General features: G+C 42.1%; 2 protein-coding genes across 7 annotated transcripts in view; both read left to right on the plus strand.

Annotated features, from left to right (window-relative positions):
- sorbs3 (sorbin and SH3 domain containing 3) overlaps positions 1 to 18829 on the plus strand; it is a 43984-nt gene extending 25155 nt beyond the window's left edge. For 2 of the 5 annotated variants that reach the window (XM_039803571.1, XM_039803570.1), the window contains exons 9-21: positions 1831 to 1939; positions 4545 to 4598; positions 4743 to 4850; positions 5535 to 5590; positions 7840 to 7910; positions 8445 to 8506; positions 8690 to 8736; positions 10471 to 10585; positions 11327 to 11452; positions 13275 to 13820; positions 14897 to 15000; positions 15110 to 15216; positions 17310 to 18829. In XM_039803571.1, the coding sequence (XP_039659505.1) occupies positions 1831 to 1939; positions 4545 to 4598; positions 4743 to 4850; positions 5535 to 5590; positions 7840 to 7910; positions 8445 to 8506; positions 8690 to 8736; positions 10471 to 10585; positions 11327 to 11452; positions 13275 to 13820; positions 14897 to 15000; positions 15110 to 15216; positions 17310 to 17371 (1567 nt within the window). In that variant the 3' untranslated portion in view covers positions 17372 to 18829. The remainder of the gene's footprint in view (positions 1 to 1830; positions 1940 to 4544; positions 4599 to 4742; positions 4851 to 5534; positions 5591 to 7839; positions 7911 to 8444; positions 8507 to 8689; positions 8737 to 10470; positions 10586 to 11326; positions 11453 to 13274; positions 13821 to 14896; positions 15001 to 15109; positions 15217 to 17309) is intronic. The other 3 variants (XM_039803572.1, XM_039803574.1, XM_039803573.1) reach the window with 3 other exon arrangements.
- Positions 18830 to 20287: 1458 nt separating this feature from the next.
- The window catches only part of pdlim2 (PDZ and LIM domain 2 (mystique)), a 39800-nt gene continuing 35351 nt past the window's right edge, over positions 20288 to 24736 (plus strand). Inside the window, exon 1 of one of the 2 annotated variants that reach the window (XM_039803981.1) lies at positions 20288 to 20664. The gene's annotated coding sequence lies outside the window, so the exon portion shown is untranslated. Of the gene's footprint in view, positions 20665 to 23882; positions 24201 to 24736 lie in introns of those variants that run through there. The other variant, XM_039803982.1, reaches the window with a different exon arrangement.

Raw genomic sequence — 24736 nt, forward strand, 5'->3', positions numbered from 1 at the left:
TTTCCTAAACCCAACTGTCCTGTTCTTGTCACTCTTCTTTTCCTAAACCCAACTGTCCCGTTCTTGTCCCGTTCTTGTCCCGTTCTTGTCCCATTCTTGTCCCGTTCTTGTCCCGTTCTTGTCGCTCTTCTTTTCCTAAACCCAACTATCCCGTTCTTGTCCCTCTTCTTTTCCTAAACCCAACTGTCCCGTTCTTGTCCCTCTTCTTTTCCTAAACCCAACTGTCCCGTTCTTGTCCCTCTTCTTTTCCTAAACCCAACTGTCCCGTTCTTGTCCCTCTTCTTTTCCTAAACCCAACTGTCCCGTTCTTGTCCCTCTCCTTTTCCTAAACCCAACTATCCCGTTCTTGTCCCTTTTCTTTTCCTAAACCCAACTATCCCATTCTTGTCCCTCTCCTTTTCCTAAACCCAACTGTCCCATTCTTGTCCCTTTTCTTTTCCTAAACCCAGCTGTCCCGTTCTTGTCCCGTTCTTGTCCCGTTCTTGTCCCGTTCTTGTTGTCCTAAACCCAACTGTCCCGTTCTTGTCCCGCGTGTCACGGAAACGTACCTTTTATGAGCCCACCCACGATCTTTTCCTTAACCTAACTGCATCAAAAGTGACACTAATAGTCCCGACCCAGCATGTTTCGATAAAGTGCGTTTGGATCTGACGCTAAAGGAGACTTTTAGTGTCAATAACAAACGCCAAAGACACCTGACCGTCTGTATTTGACGCGATGGGAGTGAGAATGTGCTGTAATAAGTTGGTGTTAGTGATGAAAAAAAAAGCACAGAAAGAAAGCGACAAAAATGTTTGCCCCGGGAGGATACCAAGTTGTCCTGGCCGCCAGGAAGACATCACAAGGGTTAAGAAGGAGCTGTAAAATAACCTACAGTTTTGTGAAATGTAACGAAACGTTTGAACACTGCAACTGACATGTTGGTGTCTTATAAACCCATGAGGGTTGGGCACTTTGTGTGTGCATGACACAGAAACAAAGAATCAATCAGGCAATCAATCAAATCAGTAGTAGCTAGTAGAATACACATAGTGCTGGGCGATATGGGGAAAATCAGATATCGCTATATTCTTGACCAAATACATCGATATTGCGATGATATTATCGGCTTGACAATTGGTGCTTTTACAAAATATTTTCACGGTATTCTCACCTGGTAGAGCACGCGCCCATATACAGAGGCTCAGTCCTCGACGCAGCGGCCGCGGGTTCGATTCCGACCTGCGGCCCTTTGCTGCATGTCATTCCCCCTCTCTCTCCCCTTTCATGTCTAAGCTGTCCTTCACAAATAAAGGCCTAAAATGCCCAAAACAATCGTAAATATATATATACATATATATATTTTCACAATTAAGTTTTAGATAAACAATCCCCAATAACGTGGATATAATGACTTGGTGGGTAAAGGCAAAAATAATAGAACAGCTTGAACAGTCTGGTAAGTTCAGAAAATGACATCACTTTACTGTCATTCAGCCTTTAAAACCAACACTAAACCATATTACGATATACAAAATCTAAAATGATATTTAGTCTCATATCACGATATTGATATAATATGGATGTATTGCCCAGCCCTAATACAAACCAGTATGAATTTACTCCTCACATCAGATAAACACCGCAGGTGACGTCTTATGTGAATACCAACCAATAAGGCCCAGAGCAGTGGAGGGAAAACGTGTGGGACAGACAAGTTTGGATTTGTTTTTACAGGCACTTACAATGAAGCCCTGATTTAGCTGCTGTCCATGGTGTGTGTGTGTGTGTGTGTGTGTGTGTGTGTGTGTGTGTGTGTGTGTGTGTGTGTGTTGGGGTGTTGTGTTTCAGGAGCGAGGATGTAGATAAGCTGTCAGACCCGGGAAAGCAGCACCCTCAGCCGAGGAGCATATTTGACTTTGAGCCTGGAAAGAGCAGCCCCTCGGGAAGCCACAGCCAGGTAACACACCTCACACGCACTCATAGTTTATAAAAAAAAAATAGGGCGTGATATCACTCAAGATGCAAAAAAAAAAAAAGTTTGTGCATGATTCTTTTAACCCCTAGTTTCATCCAGCATTGTTGTTGGTTCTTATCACTGGAATTCTTTGTGTAGTCGCGCACTGTTTTCCCCAGTGAGGCGGATCAAGAACAGGTTCGAGGATGGGCACCTTTTCTTTAAGGATTAAGCCTAAATCCTCATATTTCATCTTCTCACGCGAGCTAACTTGTGAGTGTGGTCTTCCACCAGATTTCTTCTATTCAGAGGACCCAGCATTCATTTATTTAGTTTTTCATACAAGAGAAGACAGGTATTGTGCTGAAAGTCGGTGATTTACAAGCTAGTGACACATTGATTCTTTATTTATGTACGTCTGGGGTTGTAGTGGATTGTCCCGGGTGTTCCAGGAGCTTTTTGTAATTGAGTGTGCAGCCGTTTGTATGTGTCACTGTGTTTAAACATCCCTGGTGAGTTAAAGAGCGGCGTCTCTACATTTTTTTTTTGTTAATGTCTCTTGCAACAATGTCCCAGATCTGGTGCATATCGTGCCTTGTGTCCGCGCTTGTGAAGAAAAGGAATCTTTGTTTCCAATTCCCCCCCTACCCCCCCACGGGAGCCGAGGTGTCTTGTGATCCGTATTATGGTGTTAACCTCTTGCGGTGCATAATGGCTCACAGCATGGAGCCTCATTTCATTTCCTTTTTTATGACCGCGGCCTATGTTCTATCCCCTGGACGACGTTTAGAAAGCCATGCAGCGCTCAGACCATATCAGGTGCTGTGCTGCCCCACACTGCCATTACTGTCTGCGATTGTAGGTAGGATGAGTCCCAGCTGAGGGGAAGGCCTTGGCGTCCAGAGGGACACATTCAGCCAAGGTTTTACACAAAAAAACAACATAAAATGGAGTAGGGGGGGGTCCGTCGCCGGCAGAGCCTTTTAAAGTAATGCTTGATAGAATCAGCTGCTCTCTCGGTGTGTTAATTCTTTGTAAAGAGAGGATGAAAGAAGTAGCGACTGTTGTGAAATCGAGTTCATATGGAGCCCCTAAAGGGGACATGGGAATTTTCTTTTCTTCTGGTGTGCACGAGATACTTTTTTGGCTCGCATGAGACTCTTTCTGGTGCGCAGGAGAAACCAATCTGAGAAGCAGTCAGAATGGCTGCCGAGCAGGAGGTATTCATGTACACCATAGTGTCATCAACAAACTTAAAGCTATAGTGCGTAGTGTCTGTCGCCCCCATGAGGAATTTTAAGTAATGACAACAACACTGTCGGCGCACCGTCCCCACCCCTCCTCGACGCAGTTGCTAGTAGCCAAGGAGGACACGGAGGATTAAAAAAACATGATGGACTCGTCAGAAGAGGTCATCATCTTTACTCGAGTTTCTGCGCGGGAAAGTCGCCGGACGCCACAATCTTCTGAACATAACCACACTGAGAGATCCAGAGAGAGTTGTGTGGAGCCGATAGTCTTAATTAGCTTTGTAGCAACTCATTTGGCAACGGCTTGAATGTAACGGACGTTCATTAATTTTAGAAAGTTATGCACTAAAGCTTTAAAGATAAGGCAAATGTTAACTGATTTCATGCTGGGAATGTGAAATAATAACTTTAGCCACATAAAGTTAGCAGTTCTTTGTTAGCATCATTTTGCGAGCCTTAGACTGGTTTTATTGTATGCACGAAATACTTTTGTGTGAGAGATCTCCACCTATCTTGCGAAAACGTTAGTTTCAACATTAGCGGGAGACAAATTATAACCGGGGTGTCCCCAAGGACATTTTGAGCATCAAACGCTTCATTTTTCTGCATTCTGTTTTTTTTTTCAACAGTTTGTGTCTTTTTATGCAAATGTGTTTATTCATGTTAATATTATTATTATTAGTTAATTAATCTTCTGTATTGTTCATAACTTTCTGCAGATTGAAAACATTACACGTGTTTCGGGATGGTTTTTTTTTATTGGAATTATGCACATCTTAAAACAAATATAAAAAACTCTTTGACTTCATTGTTGTAACCCTCTAGAAACTGTGACATGCTGTCAGATAGGGCTGCTCGATTATGGAACAAATCATAATCACAATTATTTTTGTCAATATTGAAATCATGATTATTTAACATGATTACTCATTGACTTTTGAAAGGATTGTGCAATTCTTGAACTTAAAATAAATAAAAGTTAAATCCACATTAAAAACAGCTTGAACTGTGAAGTTTCCCTTGATACTTTTCCCATTTGAACTTTTGGTATCCAGACAAAATAAGAGTTTACTTGCAAAACTAAAACGTTTTTGTGATAATTAGGAGCTAAAATCCTAATCGCGATAATTCGATTAATTGCACAGCCCTAATGTCACATTTGCTATTTGGTCAAAATCTTTGTGGGGCACACTGTTCAGGTGGTCCCAAATCCCTCTTAACTCCTAAAAAAAAATAAGAAATCTATTTAAAGTGGTGAAATGGTGGCAGCATGACCCGCGCTGTACAATGGCGTCTTCATTATTTCCCCAAACAACCCAAAACTTCTGTTCATTGTCGCTTTCTCTTCCTGTCCTTAGGTCCACGTGTCCCCGAAGAAACAACCTGAGCCACCAAAGTCCACTTCAATCGAGGTGAGCTGCTTTGACGTTTGCTCCATCGACGTTTCATCCTATAAATCGTTAAAAAGGGACACCATTAGCTCCAAAAAAATGTTTTAGTACGCTGTATTAGTGTTTTAATTTTTCCCCTTCCAACTCCGCGTTCCTGGGTCTCAGGCCAGCCTGGTCTCTGAGCTGAGTCGGTTTGAGGCTGAGCTGGACTCGGAGATCAAGGGCCTGGAGAGGACGCTTTCCCAGAAGAAGCAGCGTCGAGGCCGGGGTGAGGTACTGAGCCCCCCTCCTGACTCTCTCTGCTGAAGCATCCCTATTCCCCCACCCCATCTCCTCCCTTCCAATCTAGCAGAATCCTCACCCACCCTCACCCTTTACTCCCCCACTCTCAATTAAAGCTGCGTGTCTTCAGTGAGACCCCTCCCTGCTTGCTAGCTGCGTTGTGTTTTCCCCCTCTGCGACCTGGATGACAGCGCCTGGAAAATCGCCTGCCTGCCTTGCTCTTGGATTGATCTGCTGTGTTTAATCACCTGCCTGCAAGTTGCAAATTTGGCTGCCAAAAAAAAAAAAATACAGGAACTTTTTGTTTTCCTCAATCAATCACCTTTTAATCACGTTGTTTAGAACTTCCCCCCCAGTGCTTGATTCAGACATGACTTGGATGCAGCCCTGCCAAAAAGTGATTCTTGTGTGATTTACTTTGCTTCAAAAGGGCTGCCGATTTGACCGAAATCACAGGCGGCTCAGACAGATCATGAATGGTGTTGTGTGTTTTTTTTTTGTTTTTTTGTTTTTTTTTTAAGCCCGAGGAGGATAGGACCCAGGGGATTTCTTGCTCCCTTGGGAGTGGTCAGCACCTCTACTTTGTCTGAGTTGTTGTGAGATTTCCTCTGAGCAGCGAGATACAGTAGGCTGCAGGAAACAAACTGTGTGTTCCAATGTTCGCTCTGCTTTCAGGGGGCCAGAGACGGGGACCCGGTAACTGCTCCAAAGACTGCCACTGCAAACTCCAGGTCAGTTGAAAACAAAGACAAGCAAGGTGGGATATGATTACTTTAAATGATATTCAGCAGGTTATAACATATACATTTTGTTTATCATTTGAGATGCCTTTTCCTACAATAGATTCCAATTAAAAGTTGTTTTTTTTCCCCCCGCATTATTACATGACAGTGGTCAGTTGCTCAAACATCAAACATAGCATTGTACTCAAAGTGTACAGTTTGTCTAACACATGCCAATGGGACTGTTTAATGTAGATTGAGGGCTTTTTAGTACTGACTATGAATAGCTTGCATTTCTTGGCACGTTTTTCCCCCGTTACTTATTTTTGAACGAAGCTGTGGCATTCCTGTTTTCTGTTCATGTTACTGTTGGAATGTGTTCACCGACAAGTGGACAAGTGGAGTTCAGAGACATACATGTGAAGCCACTCGAGCAAGTAAAGGCAGTTTTATTAATAACTAAATGTCAATAATGTTATTGACAGTTTAGCAGGTCTTAAAGTGGTATTCATTTTCCGTTGTGTGGATTGTAGACCGGTTCATGGGTCAGTCACCACATAACAGACCTCCTCTGAGCCCTTAATCCACTTTGACATTGCTTCATCAAGCGGGAGGAGCTGCCCATTGCTTCCTGCTGTTTTTAAGAAACCCAGCGCTGTGATTGGACAGCACGGCCATTATTGCTTTGCACGGTACCTGTTCTGTTAGTTGATCAGGTGACTCCTGGGCTGGATTCTGTTGGGAAGCTGTTGAACTTTAACAAGTTCAAGTACGGTATTTGTTTTTTCAAACAGTGGGCGGCATTCCACATTTCTCACCATGTGCGTAATGCTCTCCTGGAGGATTCTCGCTGCTGTTTGCTAAGTTGAGTTCATGGGTTTGACCTTTTCATGATAGGTGGTATAAGGGCTTTTATTTTATTTTTTAAAGAGCTTGTTGCTAAGGACATGTGAAACCAAAACAGCAGTAAGAAGATTGATTGTTTTTAAATGTTTCAGTGTTATCTGACACAGTGTGTGTGTGTGTGTGTGTGTGTGTGTGTGTGCCTTTGTGTGTCTGTCTTTATGTGTGTGTGTGTGTGTCTGTCTTTGTGTGTCTGTCTTTGTGTGTGTGTGTGTGTCTCTGTCTTTATGTGTGTGTGTGTCTATTTTCGTGTGAATGTCTTTGTGTGTCTGTCTTTATGTGTGTGTGTGTGTGTGTGTGTGTGTGTGTGTGTGTCTGTCTTTGTGTGTCTGTCTTTATGTGTGTGTGTGTGTGTGTCTGTCTTTGTGTGTATGTCTTTAAGTGTGTGCGTGTGTGTCTGTCTTTGTGTGTATGTCTTTCTGTGTCTATCTTGGTGTGTGTGTGTCTATCTTCGTGTGCATGTCTTTGTGTGTCTGTCTTTGTGTGTGTGTGTCTGTCTTTGTGTGTCTGTCTTTATATATATATATATATATATATATATATATGTGTGTGTGTGTGTGTGTGTGTGTGTATGTCTGTCTGTCTTTGTGTGTATGTCTTTAAGTGTGTGTGTGTGTCTGTCTTTGTGTATGTATGTGTGTGTGTGTATGTGTGTGTCTGTCTTTGTGTGTATCTGTATATGTGTGTGTGTCTGTCTTTATGTGTGTGTGTGTGTGTGTGTCTGTCTTTATGTGTGTGTGTGTGTGTGTGTGTGTGTGTGTGTGTGTGTGTGTATGTGTATGTGTGTGTGTGTGTGTGTGTGTGTGTGTGTGTGTGTGTGTGTCTTTGTGTCTTTGTGTCTTTGTGTGTATCTGTATGTGTGTGTGTGTGTGTGTGTGTTTGTGTGTCTGTGTGTTGTATGTGCGTGTGTCCCAGCTGCAAATGTTGGACTACAAAACAACCCTGTCTGGAAATATGCAAATAAGTTCCGAGGAAGCCCAACAGGAAGCTTTGGGTTTTGGATTCATTCTTAACTCAGAAACAATAGACTCGTGATTCTGATCATCAAGGGAATTTCGGGGCTGTAAAGATAATTTACGCTCCAAACATTTATCGGAACCAGCTTTTCAATTCAAGGATAGCAACATGAGTCGCACAGTGTCATCTGCACGGCCTTCTGATTATTCGTCTCATCTCTGTCCAACGTACAAGAAAACAGATGTGTTGTACAGTAAATCTGAATTGGGCTGTGTGTGTTTCAGTATGTGTGGGTTTTGCTGTACTTTGATGTCGTTAGAAACCCTATCCCTTGATTGGGAGACACAGTGACAGTAATATAAACATAAAAAAGCTTATTTCCTTCACTTTTTTTTCAGCAATTCATCAGCAGCCAAGCAACCTGTCCATCGCTCTGTTGGCACATCATTGACCTCTGCTCCCACATATGGTAAACATGGAGTTTCTTCCCTTTTTTGGCTCTGCAACACACATGACACACCAAAAGACATGTGAAGGCCCCCTCGTTTAATCAGGCAGCATATATTTGATATATTTGATATGTGATCTAATATATTTTGAAGGTCCCATGATCCTCTTTCATTGCCACTGTTGTCTTCTGCTTTGGTGTTCAGTATTTTAGATGAGGCTGATGTGAGCATGGAAAGCGTTTTCAGTCCCCCCGCCCCCCCCTATATAGAATCATAAGGTGCTGTAAATGGGTGGGGAGGAAGCCCACAAAAAATAGGAAATGGAACTCGGAAGACCTGATTGAAGATTAGCTTTATCCAATTGTTTTTCTCTGGAAATTATTCCAGATGGAGCCAGCCTGAATAATTTCCAGGACCCCTTTTTGAACTTATGCAGTTGTTAAGGCTGGGGGTTGCTTTTTAATAGCAACACATCCAACAACAACATTTGTTGAACAAAAGAGTGCACGTTTTAGTCTCCAGTCATACCGCTGTGCCTTTGCTTTGCTCCACAGTAGAACGTCCTTCCCCTGCAAATGAAACCATGGAGCTCCCACCTAAGAAAGAGGAGAAAAAGGTAAGATTCTATGTCTTGTTACCTAAAAGGCTGGAAGATCTTTTTAAAAAGCTATTTTGTGAAGTGGTTTTTAAGTTGTGACATTTTGCCTTTGTGATCTGAGTGCATTCTGAGTTGTTCACATAATAACTGCATCTGCACAACTCGTCCCATGATGCTGACTGATTTGTTTGTTTTCTCCAGATGAAAGCAGCGCGAGCCAAGTTCAATTTCCAGGCTCAGACACCCAAGTGAGTGACTTTCAGTGTGAGCTGATAATATAGATTTGCCATTTCCTTTCTTGCATAGTCATTTACATTTCTGAAAGAAAACATTGGGTTATGGCAATACCAGCAGGTCAAGGAAGGCTTGTATCATGTGGACGCGCCAACAGTTTTGTTGTCATTACTTAGAATTCCTCATGGGGGAGACAGAAACTACGCACTACAGCTTTAAGTACTTTTTAGTTTCACAGCAAGTACCTTTTGCAGTCATTACGTCAAGGATTTTACAGCACTTTCAAAATAAAAGGAGAATAAGCATGAGCATGTCAAATGCCATGGCGGGCCAAAACAAAGGGAGCATGGGCCCAAAATTGGGCAGCCTTGCTCGAAGCTGTAGGGGGAGCTCTATAGAGAAACCTGCGAGCACAAAGCAAGAAAACAGCGAAGAAATGGGTAAAACTGCATAGCTCCTCTTTAAGCCAAGGACCCCTTAACTGAAAGAGAGATGGAGCAGGGACCCCCTACAACATATATTGTATAAAATGAAGTTGCATATTAAACTGGGCCTACAATAGAGCTTACATGGGGCCCAAAAAATCACATTTTCTAAATACGTGGGCCGTTATAACTGACGTTCTCAACTACAATTCCGAGTTGTTTGAACTACAAAAATCTGTATAGAATTATCTTAATAAATACCGGTAATACAACAAGGACGAAGCAAGTAAACTGCGCTGTTTGTTTATTCAGAATGGAATGGATCGCAAATGCATCCGAATGAAGAAATGTAAAAAAAAAAAAAACAATATCTCCCTCAGCCGAATAGTGTGGGTAACAGATTTCAATTCAATTTTATTTATAGTATCAATTCATAACAAGAGTTATCTCAAGACACTTTACAGATAGAGTAGGTCTAGACCACACTCTATAATTTACAAAGACCCAACAATTCCAGTAATTCAGATCAAGGCAGCAACATAATCAAAGCCCTGGAACCATATAGGAGACTTTCTTGTCTCGATCACCTAATTAATACTGCCCTTCGCCACTGCACGGTCTGCATGCTGACGCACTGGCCGACAACGGTGCTGCAGAGGTTTACCTCACACTCAAGTCAGTGCAGGACAGGACATACACCCAGAGCTACGGGAGAAGCTGGAGAAGCATAGCTTGCTCCACACCGAATAAGAAATAATAAAGTAATGATTAAAAAAACACAAATGCTCGATCAAGGGCCCGATCATAGCGGAGTAAAGAAATCGCTCGGGCTCGGGCAGAGAATCTAAACTCTAGCCTACAATAACGTGTCGAGCGGACTAAAACCTTTATACATACCTTTTTTTTGCATAGAATACCAAGCTACTAAGATAGGCTAATAATTGTTGGAATGGTTTTATAAATCATTTTTTTAATGTTAAAACATACATGTGGCACAGTGACTCCTTAGGATTAAATGTATATGTGGATTGCCTTAGTGATAGGCCAGTAAGCAGTGGGGATTTATATTTGCTAATAATATGTTGGATTCATGTTAAGACTTTTTAGTTATTATTTTTTTTGAATAAAAAATTAACAATAATTTGGAGGCCCCCCTGCATTGACTCTGAGGACCCCCCCCCTGTTGAAGATCCCTGCTCTAGATCAAATCTGAAGTCTAAATTCTCTTTATAATGCACATTTGAAACAATCAATACATTTTGTACTTTGATCTCTGTATTTCTCTATATGTGTGTGTGTCATTATTACTATTCTTGTCTGCAGGGAGCTCACGCTGCAGAAAGGCGACATAGTTTACATCCACAGGCAGGTAGATGCCAACTGGTTTGAAGGGGAACATCACGGAAGAGCTGGCATTTTCCCCACGTCTTATGTGGAGGTGAATTTCTTCGATTTGATGCTGTTTCTCTGTGCTGTTGCTTTGTTCTGCTTGTATGAGACTAGGGCTGGGCATCGTTTTGGTATTAAAAATTCAGATTCTTCCTTTTGATTCCGGTTCTTTGAGGGCTGGAGTTGGAGTTGAAACGGGTCACATGCTTATTTCACAGATAAGATGGACATTTTATTTTGATTTCAGTGGTTTTACTGGGCTTTTTCAGCCACACTTTAGAGCGCCGCTCACTGTGCCCCACAGCTGCAACACAACAGGCGCCTGGCCGCTACATACGGAAACCAAAACTGTTAAATTTGGAACTGATGATTGGATTCGAAACCAAATTATCCAAACAATTCCAATAAAGAAACAATTCCATTGAAATCATAATTTTTTAAAGGTCCCATGGCATGAAAATTTCACTTTGTGAGGTTTTTTAACATTAATATGCGTTCCCCCAGCCTGCCTATGGTCCCCCAGTGGCTAGAAATGGTATCCTGCTCTGCCTTTGAAAAAATGAAAGCTCAGATGGGCTGATCTGGAATCAGAGCAAAGGGCAAAGGAAGTAGCAAAGAGACTTCAGATACAGTATTAGGGGACCACTAATGTCTATATAAAAGCATCCAAAGAGCACCATGTCATGGGACCTTTAGACGATTCCACGAAGTTGGAACCGGTACTTGATGCCCAATCCTATTTAAGACCCTGTGAAACTGGCTCAAAACTCTTTTCCTTTGTCCTCCATAGATTCTGCTTCCTACTGAGAAGCCCACACCTACAAAGTCTCCCACTCTACAGGTGTTGGACTACGGGGAAGCTGTGGCTCTGTTTAACTTCAACGGGGACCTACCTGTTGAACTTTCTTTTCGGAAAGTGAGTATTGCTGTGATGCTGCAACAGAGAGGCAGATGCGTTCTCTTCACATTTGTACGGGAAGACGTGAATTTGTAGTACAAGTCAGTTTCTGGCTGAAAATTTGATTTGCACAATAGACATCAGACATTCTCTACAAGTTAGATGAAAAGATTGATACCACTCCTAATGAATGCTAAATTTCACGCTACTGTACCAGCAGCTGGTTAGCTTAGCATAAAGACTGGAAAACGTGATTGTTTGCATTCCTACAATGTGTGAGAATTTCTCCCATCTAGCGGTGAAATTGTATATGACAACCAACTGGTGGCCGAACCCGAAATGAGCTCTTAGTATTTCCATCGTTTACACGCAGCTGTTCTAGCTGTCTGTGTTACAACTGCATGACGTGAGTTGTCTGCCAGGGAAATCACGACATTATGCACAACCATGCTATAGTTAGCCAAGCAACTATGAAACTTCGAATTTACACAAATAGGCAGAATTACCTGTCGAGAAGAAAGCAGGCAACTTCGGCGTCCCTTTTTAAAATCCTTGCTCCTTATGAGCTCTTTCCATCTTGGAAAAGCCACTCCAATATTAACTTTGGTCTTGTTGCTTTGCCTGTCGCGTTGTCGTTTTAATTCTATATAATATAATAATATATAATACTTTGATTGGTTGGTGGAAGTAATCACACATGAATGAGCACATATTTGTGAAAGAACAAAGGGGTTTTTGCTAAGAATCAACTAAAAAAATGACACAATGTAGGTTTAAACCAATCACAATCGTCTTGGGAGGAGCTAAGTTCCAGATTCAGCGACGGTGGCTCTGCAAAATAGTCTCGGGAACATTTTAGTGGAACATTTTAGTGGAACATTTGCAGCCCGCAAAAGCAACCGCCGCATACAATATTAAATGAAGTTTACTGTTCCCTCAATACAGTACCGTGAGCTATTTAAATTAGCTGATACATGATTAAACCTCATTAGCTCTTACCAGTGTATCACCGTGTGTACTTCATCCACAGCGATCCCACCAATCCGTCCCAAAACGTCCCAGTTAGAGAGGAAATGCCGTAACCATATTCCTTGTAAATCTTTATAATCATTCCCTGAAAGAACCAAGCACGCCTGCTTTGTTGACCATCCAGATTTTCTTTAAAACTTGCCATTTTCAGCGTGTAGCAGCGTGTAGCTCACTATTCGAAGTTTGTTGATGTTTCCCGTAGCGAAGGGATTTTGAGAACGGCAACACACAGAACGTGAGGGGCAAAGCCTGTCATCAGGCTTTATCCTTGGAAATGTACCATTGATCCAGACTATACTAGAATTGGGTGATAACTTTAGACACTAGCCTCATTGGATATTATACAGGGTACAAGCGGCCGAAATGGGTTTCCTCAGGAGGGTGGCTGGCGTCTCCCTTAGAGATAGGGTGAGAAGCTCAGTCATCCCTGAGGAGCTCGGAGTAGAGCCGCTGCTCCTTTGCGTCAAAAGGAGCCAGTTGAGGTAGTTTGGGCATCTGGTAAGGATGCCCCCTGGGCGCCTCCCTAGGGAGGTGTTCCAGGCACGTCCAGCTGGGAGGAGGCCTCGGGGAAGACCCAGGACTAGGTGGAGGGATTATATCTCCAACCTGGTTTAGGAACGCCTTGGGATCCCCCAGCTGGAGCTGGTTAATGTGGCTCGGGAAAGGGAAGTTTGGGGTCCCCTGCTGGAGCTGCTCCCCCCGCAACCCTACCCCGGATAAGCGGACGAAGATGGATGGATGGATATTATATTTTTCTCTGTGTCATATCTAACTCTGCAAAACTCTATTCTATTCTATTTTTTCCCCCTAGGGTGAGACGATCGATATAACCAGGCGTGTTGACGAAAGGTGGTTAGAGGGGAGGATCTCAGGGACCAGCCGGAGCGGCATCTTCCCAGCCAATTATGTCCAGGTCAACAAGATGCCCCGCACCAAATTCTCTACTGATGACTACTCGCCAGGCCCCATGTCTCCCGTCTCCCCCGGACCCCAGAGTCCAGGGCGTCCCCTCCACTCACCCTGCCCACGCTCACCATTATCCCCTTTCACCCCCACTTCCCTCAGCCCCAAACCTGAACACTCCCCGCTGAAGCCGTCTTCGCCTGTACCTTATGGCATCCCAGCTTCACAGTCACGCTCCCCCACCCAGACACCTGTATCCAAAGAAATGGCCGATTGGCGGCCGTCCAAAACGGCGTCCTCGCCCACCAACTTCAACAGCCAATGGGCTGGGGCCCACTCGGCTGACCAGAGCTCCGTGGCGAGAGCTGTTTCACCTTCCACTCAGTCGTCAGCGTCTGTACACAGAGCTGGAGCTCCCGTAGCGAACACTCCCAGATCCACTGACCCCCCACAGGTCCGCTCTCACTGTCTGCACCGCCCGTCACTGCATGTCCACACCCGCACTCTCACTGTTTGTGTTCTTAGGAATGTTGTTCATCATCTCTTGTTTCCAGTGGTGGAATGTAACTAAGTACATTTACTCAGGTATTGTACTCAAGTACAAATGTTGAGGTACTTTACCTGAGTCTGAGCCACTCTCTAATTCTACTCCACTACATTTTAGAGAGAAATATTGGACTTTTTACTCCACTACATTCATCTGACAGCTTTAGTTACTAGTTTTAGCTTTAGTTTATTTGTTTCACAGAACATAAAAAAACAGACATTGAAGAAATACAAAAATACATGTGAGGTAGAAACCTGTAACGGCTTATATATAAAAAAAAAAACCAAAGTACATACACAAATATAGACATACAAAATCAAAAATACATTAGTGTTAGTGTGCAAAATTTTTTAAAATAAAATACATGTAGAGAAACAGAAATAATTCCCATATTTCCAGTAAAAAAACAACAGTTTCCTAAGAGTTATCCTTTTTTTTCTCCAAAATCACACAGTTTAGACAGCAGAGCATTTCTAAGTCTATTTTTATACACAGAAAATGACATAGAGGAATCCATTAAATGTACTTTTTCATTCCACAAAATAATTCCACAAAATTTGATAGAGAGCTGACCGTTACTTTACAAATTAAGATTTTTGCACACAAAACACATGCAGTTACATGAAATATGGTTTTATTATAGATGAAACTAGCCAACGATATACAGGCCAACAAATACAGCTGAAATGATTAGCTGATTAATCACTTAGTTGATTGACAGAACTGTTTTGATCGTTTCCAGTTTCTAAAAATCTGAGGATTTTTTAGCATTGAGTACTTTTAATTGTAATACTTTAAGTACATTTTCCAGATGATACTTACCTACTTTTACGTAAGTAACATTTTCTATGCAGGACGTTTACATGTAATGGAGTATTTTTACAGTGTGGTATTAGCACTTTTACTTCAGTAAAGGATCTGAATACTTCCTCCACCACTGCTTGTTTCATAATGCGTGACATGAGCTTTCTGTTTCCATCCAGGGTGCGATACGAAACCAGGCGGCTCGGTCTTATCCACACGTTAACTCCCGGCCGCAAACACAAGTACCAAACAACCCTGATTCAACAGTGGTGCAACGCCAACCGTACGTCTCCACATTTTCGACATTCGTCTACATTGTTGCAGTACAGACCGAGTGTTGCAGCTGTGGTGAATTTGTGGCTCAGACCATTTGTTTGTTTTTTCTGTTTAAGATATAAAGCTGTTTACAACTACAAACCACAGAATTCAGATGAGTTGGAGCTCAGAGAAGGAGACATTGTGCAAGTGATGGAGAAATGTGATGATGGCTGGTTTGTAGGTAAGGAATGAAGATTTATTTTAAAATCACAAAGAACGTAATTTCCAGTGTGTGTTACTCCCTTAATAGTTTCCCTGTGAAAGCACAGTGCAGCATGACATTATGTTAGGAAGCAGATGGGTGACAAATTAAAGAAGAAAAAACAAAAAGTGTTTTGATTTTGGGCCACCATTGCCTGTCATACCCCTCAAATTGCATCCGTGACTCCTCCACTTGCGTGCCCTTCCTCCTTTCCCGTCTTAGTCCCTCCCAAATCCCGCTGGATGTCCCACTTTTCGGCCAGATGTCCGTCACCTTCCTCTGTCTTTGTGTTGGCGTTCTAAACTCCGGTGGATTTGTGAGGACTATGGTTAACTGCTCCTCAGATCTCTGCAGGGTAAATCCAGACAGCTAGCTAGACTATCTGTCCAATCTGAGTTTTCTGTCGCACGACTAAAACAACTTTTGAACGTCCACATGTTCCACCAAAACAAGTTCCTTCCCGAGGCTATTTTGCAGAGGCACCGTTGCTTCATCCGGCACTTAACACCACCCATGGCACTTGTGATTGGTTTAAAGAAATGCCAATAAACCTCCCAAATGTTGTGTGGACTAGCCAGACCTTCCTCCGCAGCGCTGGACCACCATGACCCTGCAGAACAGCTTTACGGCCTCTACTGGAGGGATGGAACATCAATCTTCGAAAATATACTCCCTCGTTAGGTGTTTTTATAACACTGGTGAAGGGCACTGGCTAAAAGGTCGCTCCAAAATCCTTGATAGGTGTTGTTGTATTAGGAGTGGGTGAGTTCGAAGACCCTGATTCACATATTTTTCAAACATACAGTATCAAACCATTCAGGACGCCCTTGTGTCCTTAAGTATCTGCATCTCGATTTTATTTAGGTTCCTTCAATTTGTCACCTTTCTGTAGATTGTACACCAATGTTTCTGCTTATGTTTATTAGTTTCGTACACGTAAACATAAATCACAATTAAGAAATTTTAAATACATGTGAAGGTATGGTAGAAACCTGTAAAGGCTAATATAAACGATACCCAAAACACATACTAAATGTAAAATGTAAAATATAGAAAAACACCAGTACATTTTAAGTATTAGTATTCAAAAGATTTAGTATAAACAACAGTTTCTAAGAATGATCATTCTTTTCCAAATCAAATGCTGTGGACAGAAGGGCAAAAATAATGAATGGGGTATCAGTTAAGGACAGTAAAGTCGTTTTTTAAATAGGGATTGTTAAATCTTCTGATACCTCAAATGGAATCACAAAAGTAAAGAAATTTGATTTGACAGGAGTTCTATAGACTACAGTATTAAAACAAACTTGGTTATTCAATAGAGTTTCATAGAAATTGTTTGAAAATTACATTAATTCTTAGTATTTTTATTACGTTGTGACCAATATTAAAACATTCTGCAGCACCAGTACCCCCTCTAGTGGACATCATGAAACAGTGCAGATGCATTGCAGTAATCTGCACAACAACAAACTGTGCATTCATTGTTTTAGTTTTAGAGTACAGGCCCGTAGATAAGGGGGTGGTTCAGGTGGTTCGAAAGACCCCCCCCCGCCCCGCCCCTACTGCCAAAAGGTCCATAGTTTAAGTCTGTTTTTGTTGTTGTAATAAACAAGTGTGTTTTAAAATAACGACGGCCAATAATTTCAAATCCCCCTCAAACAAAAATGATCTAAACCAAGCCGTGATCTTGTTAAAAGCACCACTTTTGTAAATGTGTTAAACTGGCACGCAACATATACGTAATAATCTAAGGTTGAAACAATCCACACAACTAACTTTATGCAATCATAGCAAAGTCTGTGAGGCGTGCGTCTGTGTGTGTTTGGACTAAAAAAAAAAAGGTGATCTTGGTAAGCATTTTGACAACATTGTAGTGTGCTTGTTAAGATACCAGCAGAAATTAGTGCATAAAAAGTCACCAAAATTAAGTATTTGAAACTCATAATTAAATACAAAATGAGGGGGAAAATTGCAAAAAGGTCCACTTTTTGAAATAAAGAACCCCCAACCCCCCCATGCTAGTTACGGGCCTGGAATATATGCATTTGTTTCTGTTGTGTTCTCTGTAGGTACGTCAGAACGGACTCGTGCTTTTGGGACCTTTCCTGGGAATTACGTGGCACCTGTTTGACCTGCTCACTTCCTGCTTGCCCCCCACCCACCTGGACTCATAAGAGCCCAACCAACCAATCACTCACTCAGCTCTCTCCAGCAGATCCTTCTTTGACACTGCAGCATTTCTTCATCACACTCCCCTACACTCCCTAACGTGGCTTAGTCAGACCTGCATGTTCAACAGATGCGAAGGCAGGGACAATGAGTGGTTTTTCACCTCACCTCCCTGCATGAGAGAGTGTGTGTGTGTGTATGTATTTGTGTGGGTGTGTGTGTGTGTGCATGCGTGTGCGTGTGTGTGTGCGTGTTCCACTGAGACTTGGAGAGTTGTCACACACACCACTCGAGAGAGGAAAGAATGAATGCTGATGATACTGTTTCACATGCAAAGAATGGACTTTTTTGTTCCACAACTAGTTGCAGCTGAAGCAAATTTACATTCCTTCCCAGTGAACAGCACTGTTCCTTCTGAGGTCCTGACACAGTGTGACAGTGCATTCAGCGTCTTCTTTTTTTTTTTGTCACCACAGCGCCATCACAAACCACTGCTGAGAATTTATGAATTAGGATGGCACATTTTCGATGGATTTTTTTTTTTTTTTAATCTACCCTTCAAATATCTTCCTCAGATTCTCTTCCAGATCTCTGAAAGTTCCCTGGGCAAGTTTGAGGAAACGACATGGACATCTGTAGATGTGTGCGTAAAGTGAATCACAGTAAGGGCGCGGACGTGTCAAGAGAAGTTTAGAGCCTTTCACAAGGCTATGCAGAAGAGGAAATTAACAATTAATGTGTGTACTGGTTTCCTAAGCAAGTTATTCATTAGAGAATATTTTTGGGTTTTTGTTGGATGTCCCTCTTAAGCCATGAAGTGGAATGCCAAAAGTGAAAGTAAAGAGATAGATCATGTTCTGCGCTTTAAGATAAGTTGCTTTGCTCTGAAATGAAATGTCAAACTGTTAAGTTGTACAAGATCAGCCGAGTTGAATAACTCCAAATAATAAATCTGCAGCAAATGGGTGAATGATCTTTTGAAGTATTTGAAGTACTGTAAAGCTCTGTGTGCCAAATCTAACCTTCCATGACATTTGTATTTCTTTTAATTCTCCATTAAACAATCCCAGCTGACTTTATTTCTGCTACTGCTGCTGTTATGTTTCCTCTGTTTACGGGAAAAACATTCTCACTTTGACAGTATTTCCAAAATCACTTAAGTTTGTACCAGTGCAACTTTTCACAAGTGTGACCTTTCTAAACCCAATTAGACATCATAATCATGTGGTCATTCTGCAATTTTATATGATATATTCATGATTTCCCTGTAAAAATGAATATTTAGTAGACACAGGAGTTAATTGTACAGACTGTAACCTTTTATCAAATTCAAAGTATAATATATATTTGCTTATAAAACAATGTATCTCATATGTTTGGTACGCAATTTTTTTTAAAGCAATAAAACATTACAGAGTGATACTGAGCAAAGCGTTGATTTTTTGATGTTGTGAAATGCTTTTCCTATATGTTAATTCAACAAACAAAAAGGCAAGTATGGAGCTCGCCAGCAGGGAAGACCAGTGAATGTAACCTTCATAGCTTCAGCTACAGGTTTTTGTACTGAATCTTGCAAATGTACATCTGTGACTATAGGGTCGGTGAAGTTGTACTGTGTAAAATGGACCCACAACGCCAGCTAGGTTGTTTTTTTAATCTGGAGGAGAGCAGTAAAAAAACAGTGAAACCCTTGTGTTGACTTTGGGTCAAATTGACCTGTTTTAAATTTTTGTTTTATATCAGAAAATATGGGATGTACAAATAAGCGTTGAAAATGTGTAATAGAAAAATTTAACAATTTAAAACGTTGGAGGGAAGACAACACAAGGGTTAAAATGAAATGAACTCAAACTGATGAAAGAAATAATGTTTACTTTAAAAACTAGGATACATTATATTAGAAAACTGTCTTCCTTAAAATCTATAAATACAATCACTCAAGTCAAAACACAACTAAAACGTATAAATCTACATATATTATTCACCCAATTTGTGTGTGTGTGTATTCCACTGAGACTTGAGAGAGAGTGACACAAAATGTCAACAAAGGCTACACTTTTACTTAATACTGCAATTGAGAATGAACAGAAATTTGAATATAATGAGATGGTAAAGCTATAGGTTTTAGTATATTTATTTTATTTTGAAATTCTTATGTTGGTTAAGTGGCTACGTTGCTCTGACAAGAATGTGCGTTCATAGTAAGTTTAGGATCTATATGAAGAAGAAAAAAAGTAAGTTTAACAAAATATAAAATACGAAACGGCTTCAGTAAAGATAGAAATTTAATTTAAGGAGGAAAGAATAAAGGAAATAATTATGGACAAATGAATGTCAAGTTATGTTACTCTTTTGTGCTTCACTAAAATCACCTTCTATATTTATTCGACACAAACTAGTTATTAAGTCTAACCATCTAATCAGCGACCTGTTGCACCTGTGGCGCCAGGTGAAAGCGGTTAACTTCAATTAACAAGCTGGACCGGACGCGATATTTCTTTCCCCCACTATGGCCACGCCAAGACCCGCCCTTAAATAGCATTCACAGAATACTATTGGCCAGGCGTCCATGCTTACATGTACAGGTCCTATCCCCTGACCAATCCCCTAACCCTAATCTGAAATGCCTAACCCCGACCAATCGAGCCGCTTCGTAGGTCGGGTCTTGGCGTGGCCATAGTGGGATTCATAATTTTGCGGACCCGGACAGAAAGGTGACCTACGTCACCGGTTAATTAATGTGGCTCAGTTTGGAGCGCGTGCTGCTCTGCTCTTTGCCGTCAGCAGGTGGCGCGCGGACACAAAACGGAGCCGCGGTGTGTGTGTGTTTCTTTTTTTTCAGGATAAATGTCTCAATTATCAGCGCTGCACCCTCCTCTCTCGTGCGACACGCCCAGTTTCGCTGCGTGTGTCAAACCTTTTATTTTGGTAATAGCACATGGCACCGCGAGCTCATCCCAGTGAAACCGCTACGCGCGCTGCTACAGGTGGTGTGTTCACTGCGTGCCACTTTAACATCTGAAACAACAGAAGAGAGACGGCGACACAAGGGACTACCAGCGCTTCATCACCGCTTCAGCTGACGGGGGAAACGCATAAAAGCTGTTTGTTTGCTCGCATTTTGGACGCGGTTGTTGTTTCAGTCTAAGGTGAACTGGGACCTGCTGCCTACTGGCTGTATTCCGTGTTTTATCGACACATCACCGAGATTTAACAGGTGGAGAAGGCACCCTTTAAATCACTGCACTCACCTTGGTAAGTAAACATGGCGTTAATAAAATTGTCTCAACGTCTATGAAGCGTATTGGCTAACTCGAGAAACTGGATTGGATTTGTGATGCAGCTCTAATCAAAACTCCAGTGGGTTAAACGCTTACATTACGTTTTATTTAGCTGACGCTTTTATCCAAATTAAGCGACTTCCAATATGTGCGTTCAACCGTGAAGGTACAAACTCCGAACAGCAAGAATCACATAGAAGTACATTAGCTTCAAATAAGCCAAACTACTTCTATTTTAAACCATCATCTTCTTGGCCAAGGTGCAGTCGGAAAAGCTGCGTTTTTAGCCTGTGGCGGAAGATGTCTAGACGTTCACCTTATTTGTTGAGCCAGTGTCTTTTTTTTTTTTGTATCTAATGTCATCATCCCATTTCAGTTTAAAACTTATGTGCTATATTTTTATGGCAGTTAGCTAGTGTGATTCATTGTCAATAAACCCTGAGAATCTGTTCATAAAAAGTGTGGGAACCTCAAAGAGTGCAGTGAAGCCTTGCTAAAGTATGATTGACGCAAAGTATGCGCAGTGTAAAGTGTGCAGTACCCTCATATGAGCCGTTTTGGCTAATGATGCATGATTGGAAGTGGAAATGAAAGTCAGTCTAACGGACTAGAACAACTTGAGCCCACACGTGGTGCTGGTTTCCAGCACCTACCGTAGACCTTCCACTCTGTTAATGCATCCGTATTCAGGAGAGCAGGGAAGGTTATTTGTTTACCATTAAGCAGTCGGTGTGATTTGTGAAGGGGCTTGACCATGTGCAGCCTCAGGACTCTTGAAGTCAGTATTTATGTCCCATTAGTTAAGTGTGAAGCTGTTATCTCCTCTCCTCCGTTGAGGGTGATGACTCAGAATTAGTCAGGTCCACTGTTCAAGTTCCCTCACTCCCTTTCCTTGTGTGTAGAATCAGAAAAGGTTTAGCCTGTTGCCACAATAAGTATACTTGCATGGAATTTGCCTTGGTGAATGGTGCAAACACAAACAAACAAACATATGAATCATTAATATGAAATAAACAATAAATACAGAAAACAAATATACATACAAAATAACTGTTGCATAGAAACATTACTGCCTCTCCTATTCACTTAATCAAATGTTCATAAATAAATAGACCTGGCTTGTGAGCTCAGCAGGTGGGAAAGCACTTTGAGGTGTTTCACAGACCTCATGTACAATCCAGAACAGTCCCCATGAAACCTCATATCCTCAACCCCCCCCCCCACCGCTTGCTGTTTGTGTACCTTCCCCATTGTGATTGTGCCCGGCTGCCTTTCATGTGCCTGCTCTACCTAATCCTGCTCTCACTTTATAGTGTGTTTGTTTCCTGGTGCTGTTGCTTTTTTTTTTTTAAGAGAGAGAGAGGAAACTGTGCTGTTTCTCAAGATACCAGACATCCAGGAACCAAAAACAGCCCACTGTAATTTTGGATTGAGCGACGCGGTGGCTTTTCAAGAAAACGGGGCAAACTCGTTACCTTCTAACTCGGGAAAAGAATCTTTGTTTTACAATTGACTTCTTTTTTGAGTTTGGCTAAATACTACTATGCTGTGTTTTTTTAATTTACTTTAGGGCCTATAACCGTTGGTTTGCCTCTGTGATGAACATGTTTACGGTTATGCAGGAAGTTAGTATCATCTGAGTCTGAATGGTCAAAGTGGTTTTTGGTGTGTGTGGTTTTCAGTTTTAGCTGAGGCAGAGGCATATTTCTGACTGTTTCTTTCACATTACTTCAAATTTTGTAAAAACAGTGTGTGTGAGGCAGAGGATGTTTCTTACCAAGCATCAAGCATGCCACTGAATGCACCGAGGTGCATCGTTGCAGCAGTGTATTTGAAGAGCGTGCATGTAATGAACAAAGTGGTGGTTGGTGTGTCTTTTGTGAGGAGGGCATAATGGTGCATGAAGAGGATGTGGTGATCTGTCCTGATTGCCGAGCAGCAGAGTGTGGAGCCTGTTCAGTGTGAACAGCAGTAACGTGATCTCCTGCTGATGATGATGATGCAGAGTAGAGGATGGAGACCCGACCCGAGCCGGACGGTACCCGCTGGGCTGGGTTCGGACAGATATTTAGAAATTATGTTCGGGTTCGGGTCAGGCTCGGTCACATCTGTGCGATAAGGCATTCTCTTCTCATTCTCAGTCTTGTGCACGCCTGTGTTAACGTGCGCTTGTTGCCCCGTGTGCGCTGATACGCTAATCTGTTGACATTTCCGAATGCCTTCCTACAGTTGCTTAATAAAAGCAGGATTTCCACACAAACATACATGTCATTAGTATTTTTTTTTAACATGCATCGGGCTCGAGTCGGGCTCGGACTAGCTGCAGGCCCTGGACCTCCGTCAGGGCTTCGGCTTTTGGTAGTCCAGTAACCCAGAAACGGTGACTTTACGCGGGTATGGAGCGCCGCGGGCTTCCGGTCGTGACGGAGATCCATCTAGGTCACAGCGAGCCGGGGTCTGTGAAGGAGGACACGCGGGGCGGCGAGGCAGCGCCGGCCGCTGTCACATTAGCCTGCTGAGCTCCTGCTGAGCTGCGACACACAGACACAGTCGGACCAAATTCGCAATTAGCCATACATTTTTGTAAAACGGCCCATATTTGACCTCTACATAGTTGATTTATCGCATAAAAAGTCTCAGAAGTGAATTTAGTAATTTAAATAGAGGACGAACAATGTATAACATTTCTGAGATCTGCGTGACCTAGATTCAGAAGACTAAGCTGACCTCAGGTAGAGACTAGAGCCAGATAAGGAGGCGCCATTAGACATTGTCTTTTTTTACTGCGGAAGATAAGATTATGCAACATTTCTTTTGCAGAAAGAAACCCTACAAGAGTGTGCACCCTTAAAATGTTTTCTCATGGAAAAGGGAGTAACCCACTTAGACTACAGGTATGGCTCAGACTGTAATTATTTGGTGACACATGCTGTATGTGCTATTATCAAAATGTATATAACGAGGCAGAAACTCCATCAACCAACGCCCTTTTTTGACCACAAATGTTGTTTGATTTTGTCATCTCCCTAGAGACTGCAGCTATAACGGACCAACTGGGTGTGATTTGGAGAATGCCCAGAATGTTATTTCACTGTGCTCAGTCCAGGGAGAGGCTTGCTATTGCATTCCTTTCCTTTTTAATTCAGTAGGTGTGTGTGTGTCCAGGTAGGTGCCGACCTGTCAGTGTAGTGCGTGACACACAGGGTAGAGTCAACATCAGGCCGCATCACTGACGAAGGCTGTGGAAATTTTACACAGGGGTATGGCCACCAGCGAGAGCATTCAACAAGTGATTCATTCTAGGAATATTCCCCCCGCAGCCACAGTGGTTCATCTGATCGAGTGTGCCCTTTGCATCAAAGCTCAGCCAAAGCTTTCAGTTAGATGTACTGCGTCTGCTATGTTCATCAGCCATTCTTTCAGCAGTCAGCATGTTGTAGAGCCAGTGCTTGTTCACTTCTATCCGGTGGATTTCTGCCCAGACTTCAAGCAGAAGAAAAACAGTCTCAGGTAAGCTCTCTAGCGATTCAGCGAGGAGGTGAAGAGTTGATGTAGGTGGCCAGGTTTGCCTGCCAGATATTTCATTATACAAAGGTTTAGTCAGTAGTTGATCCGACGCCATATTTGATTTCCACCACATACATATGGTAGCAACTTGCTTTTCCAACTGTTACATTCCTCGGAATGAATGAGGTGTTAATTCTTAGGGTTCGCTTTGCTAAACATTATGACGGTAATGTACATGAATTGGTTGGCCATTTCACTCTGCAGGTTCCGTGTATTCTCTCCTTAATGCATTTTTTTTTTTTTTTTTTTTCACTTTTCAATAATACTAATATAACTGTCAACATGTCAGCTGGTTGCCATAACTGTGCTGTGGTGATCAAAAGATAATGACTCATGATGTCAGTCATCGTCATTTTTTCGCCACGCTCCAGTAAATTACACACACAGCTTCAGACTTGTGTTCGCAAGTTTCACTCATTGAGCCCAAACTACCCTTAACTGCATGTTATGGGTATGTTATGTTAGGTAAAAATGCTAAA

This window comes from Perca fluviatilis, chromosome 6 (assembly GCF_010015445.1).
Source record: "Perca fluviatilis chromosome 6, GENO_Pfluv_1.0, whole genome shotgun sequence".
In the NCBI taxonomy this organism is placed as follows: domain Eukaryota; kingdom Metazoa; phylum Chordata; class Actinopteri; order Perciformes; family Percidae; genus Perca; species Perca fluviatilis.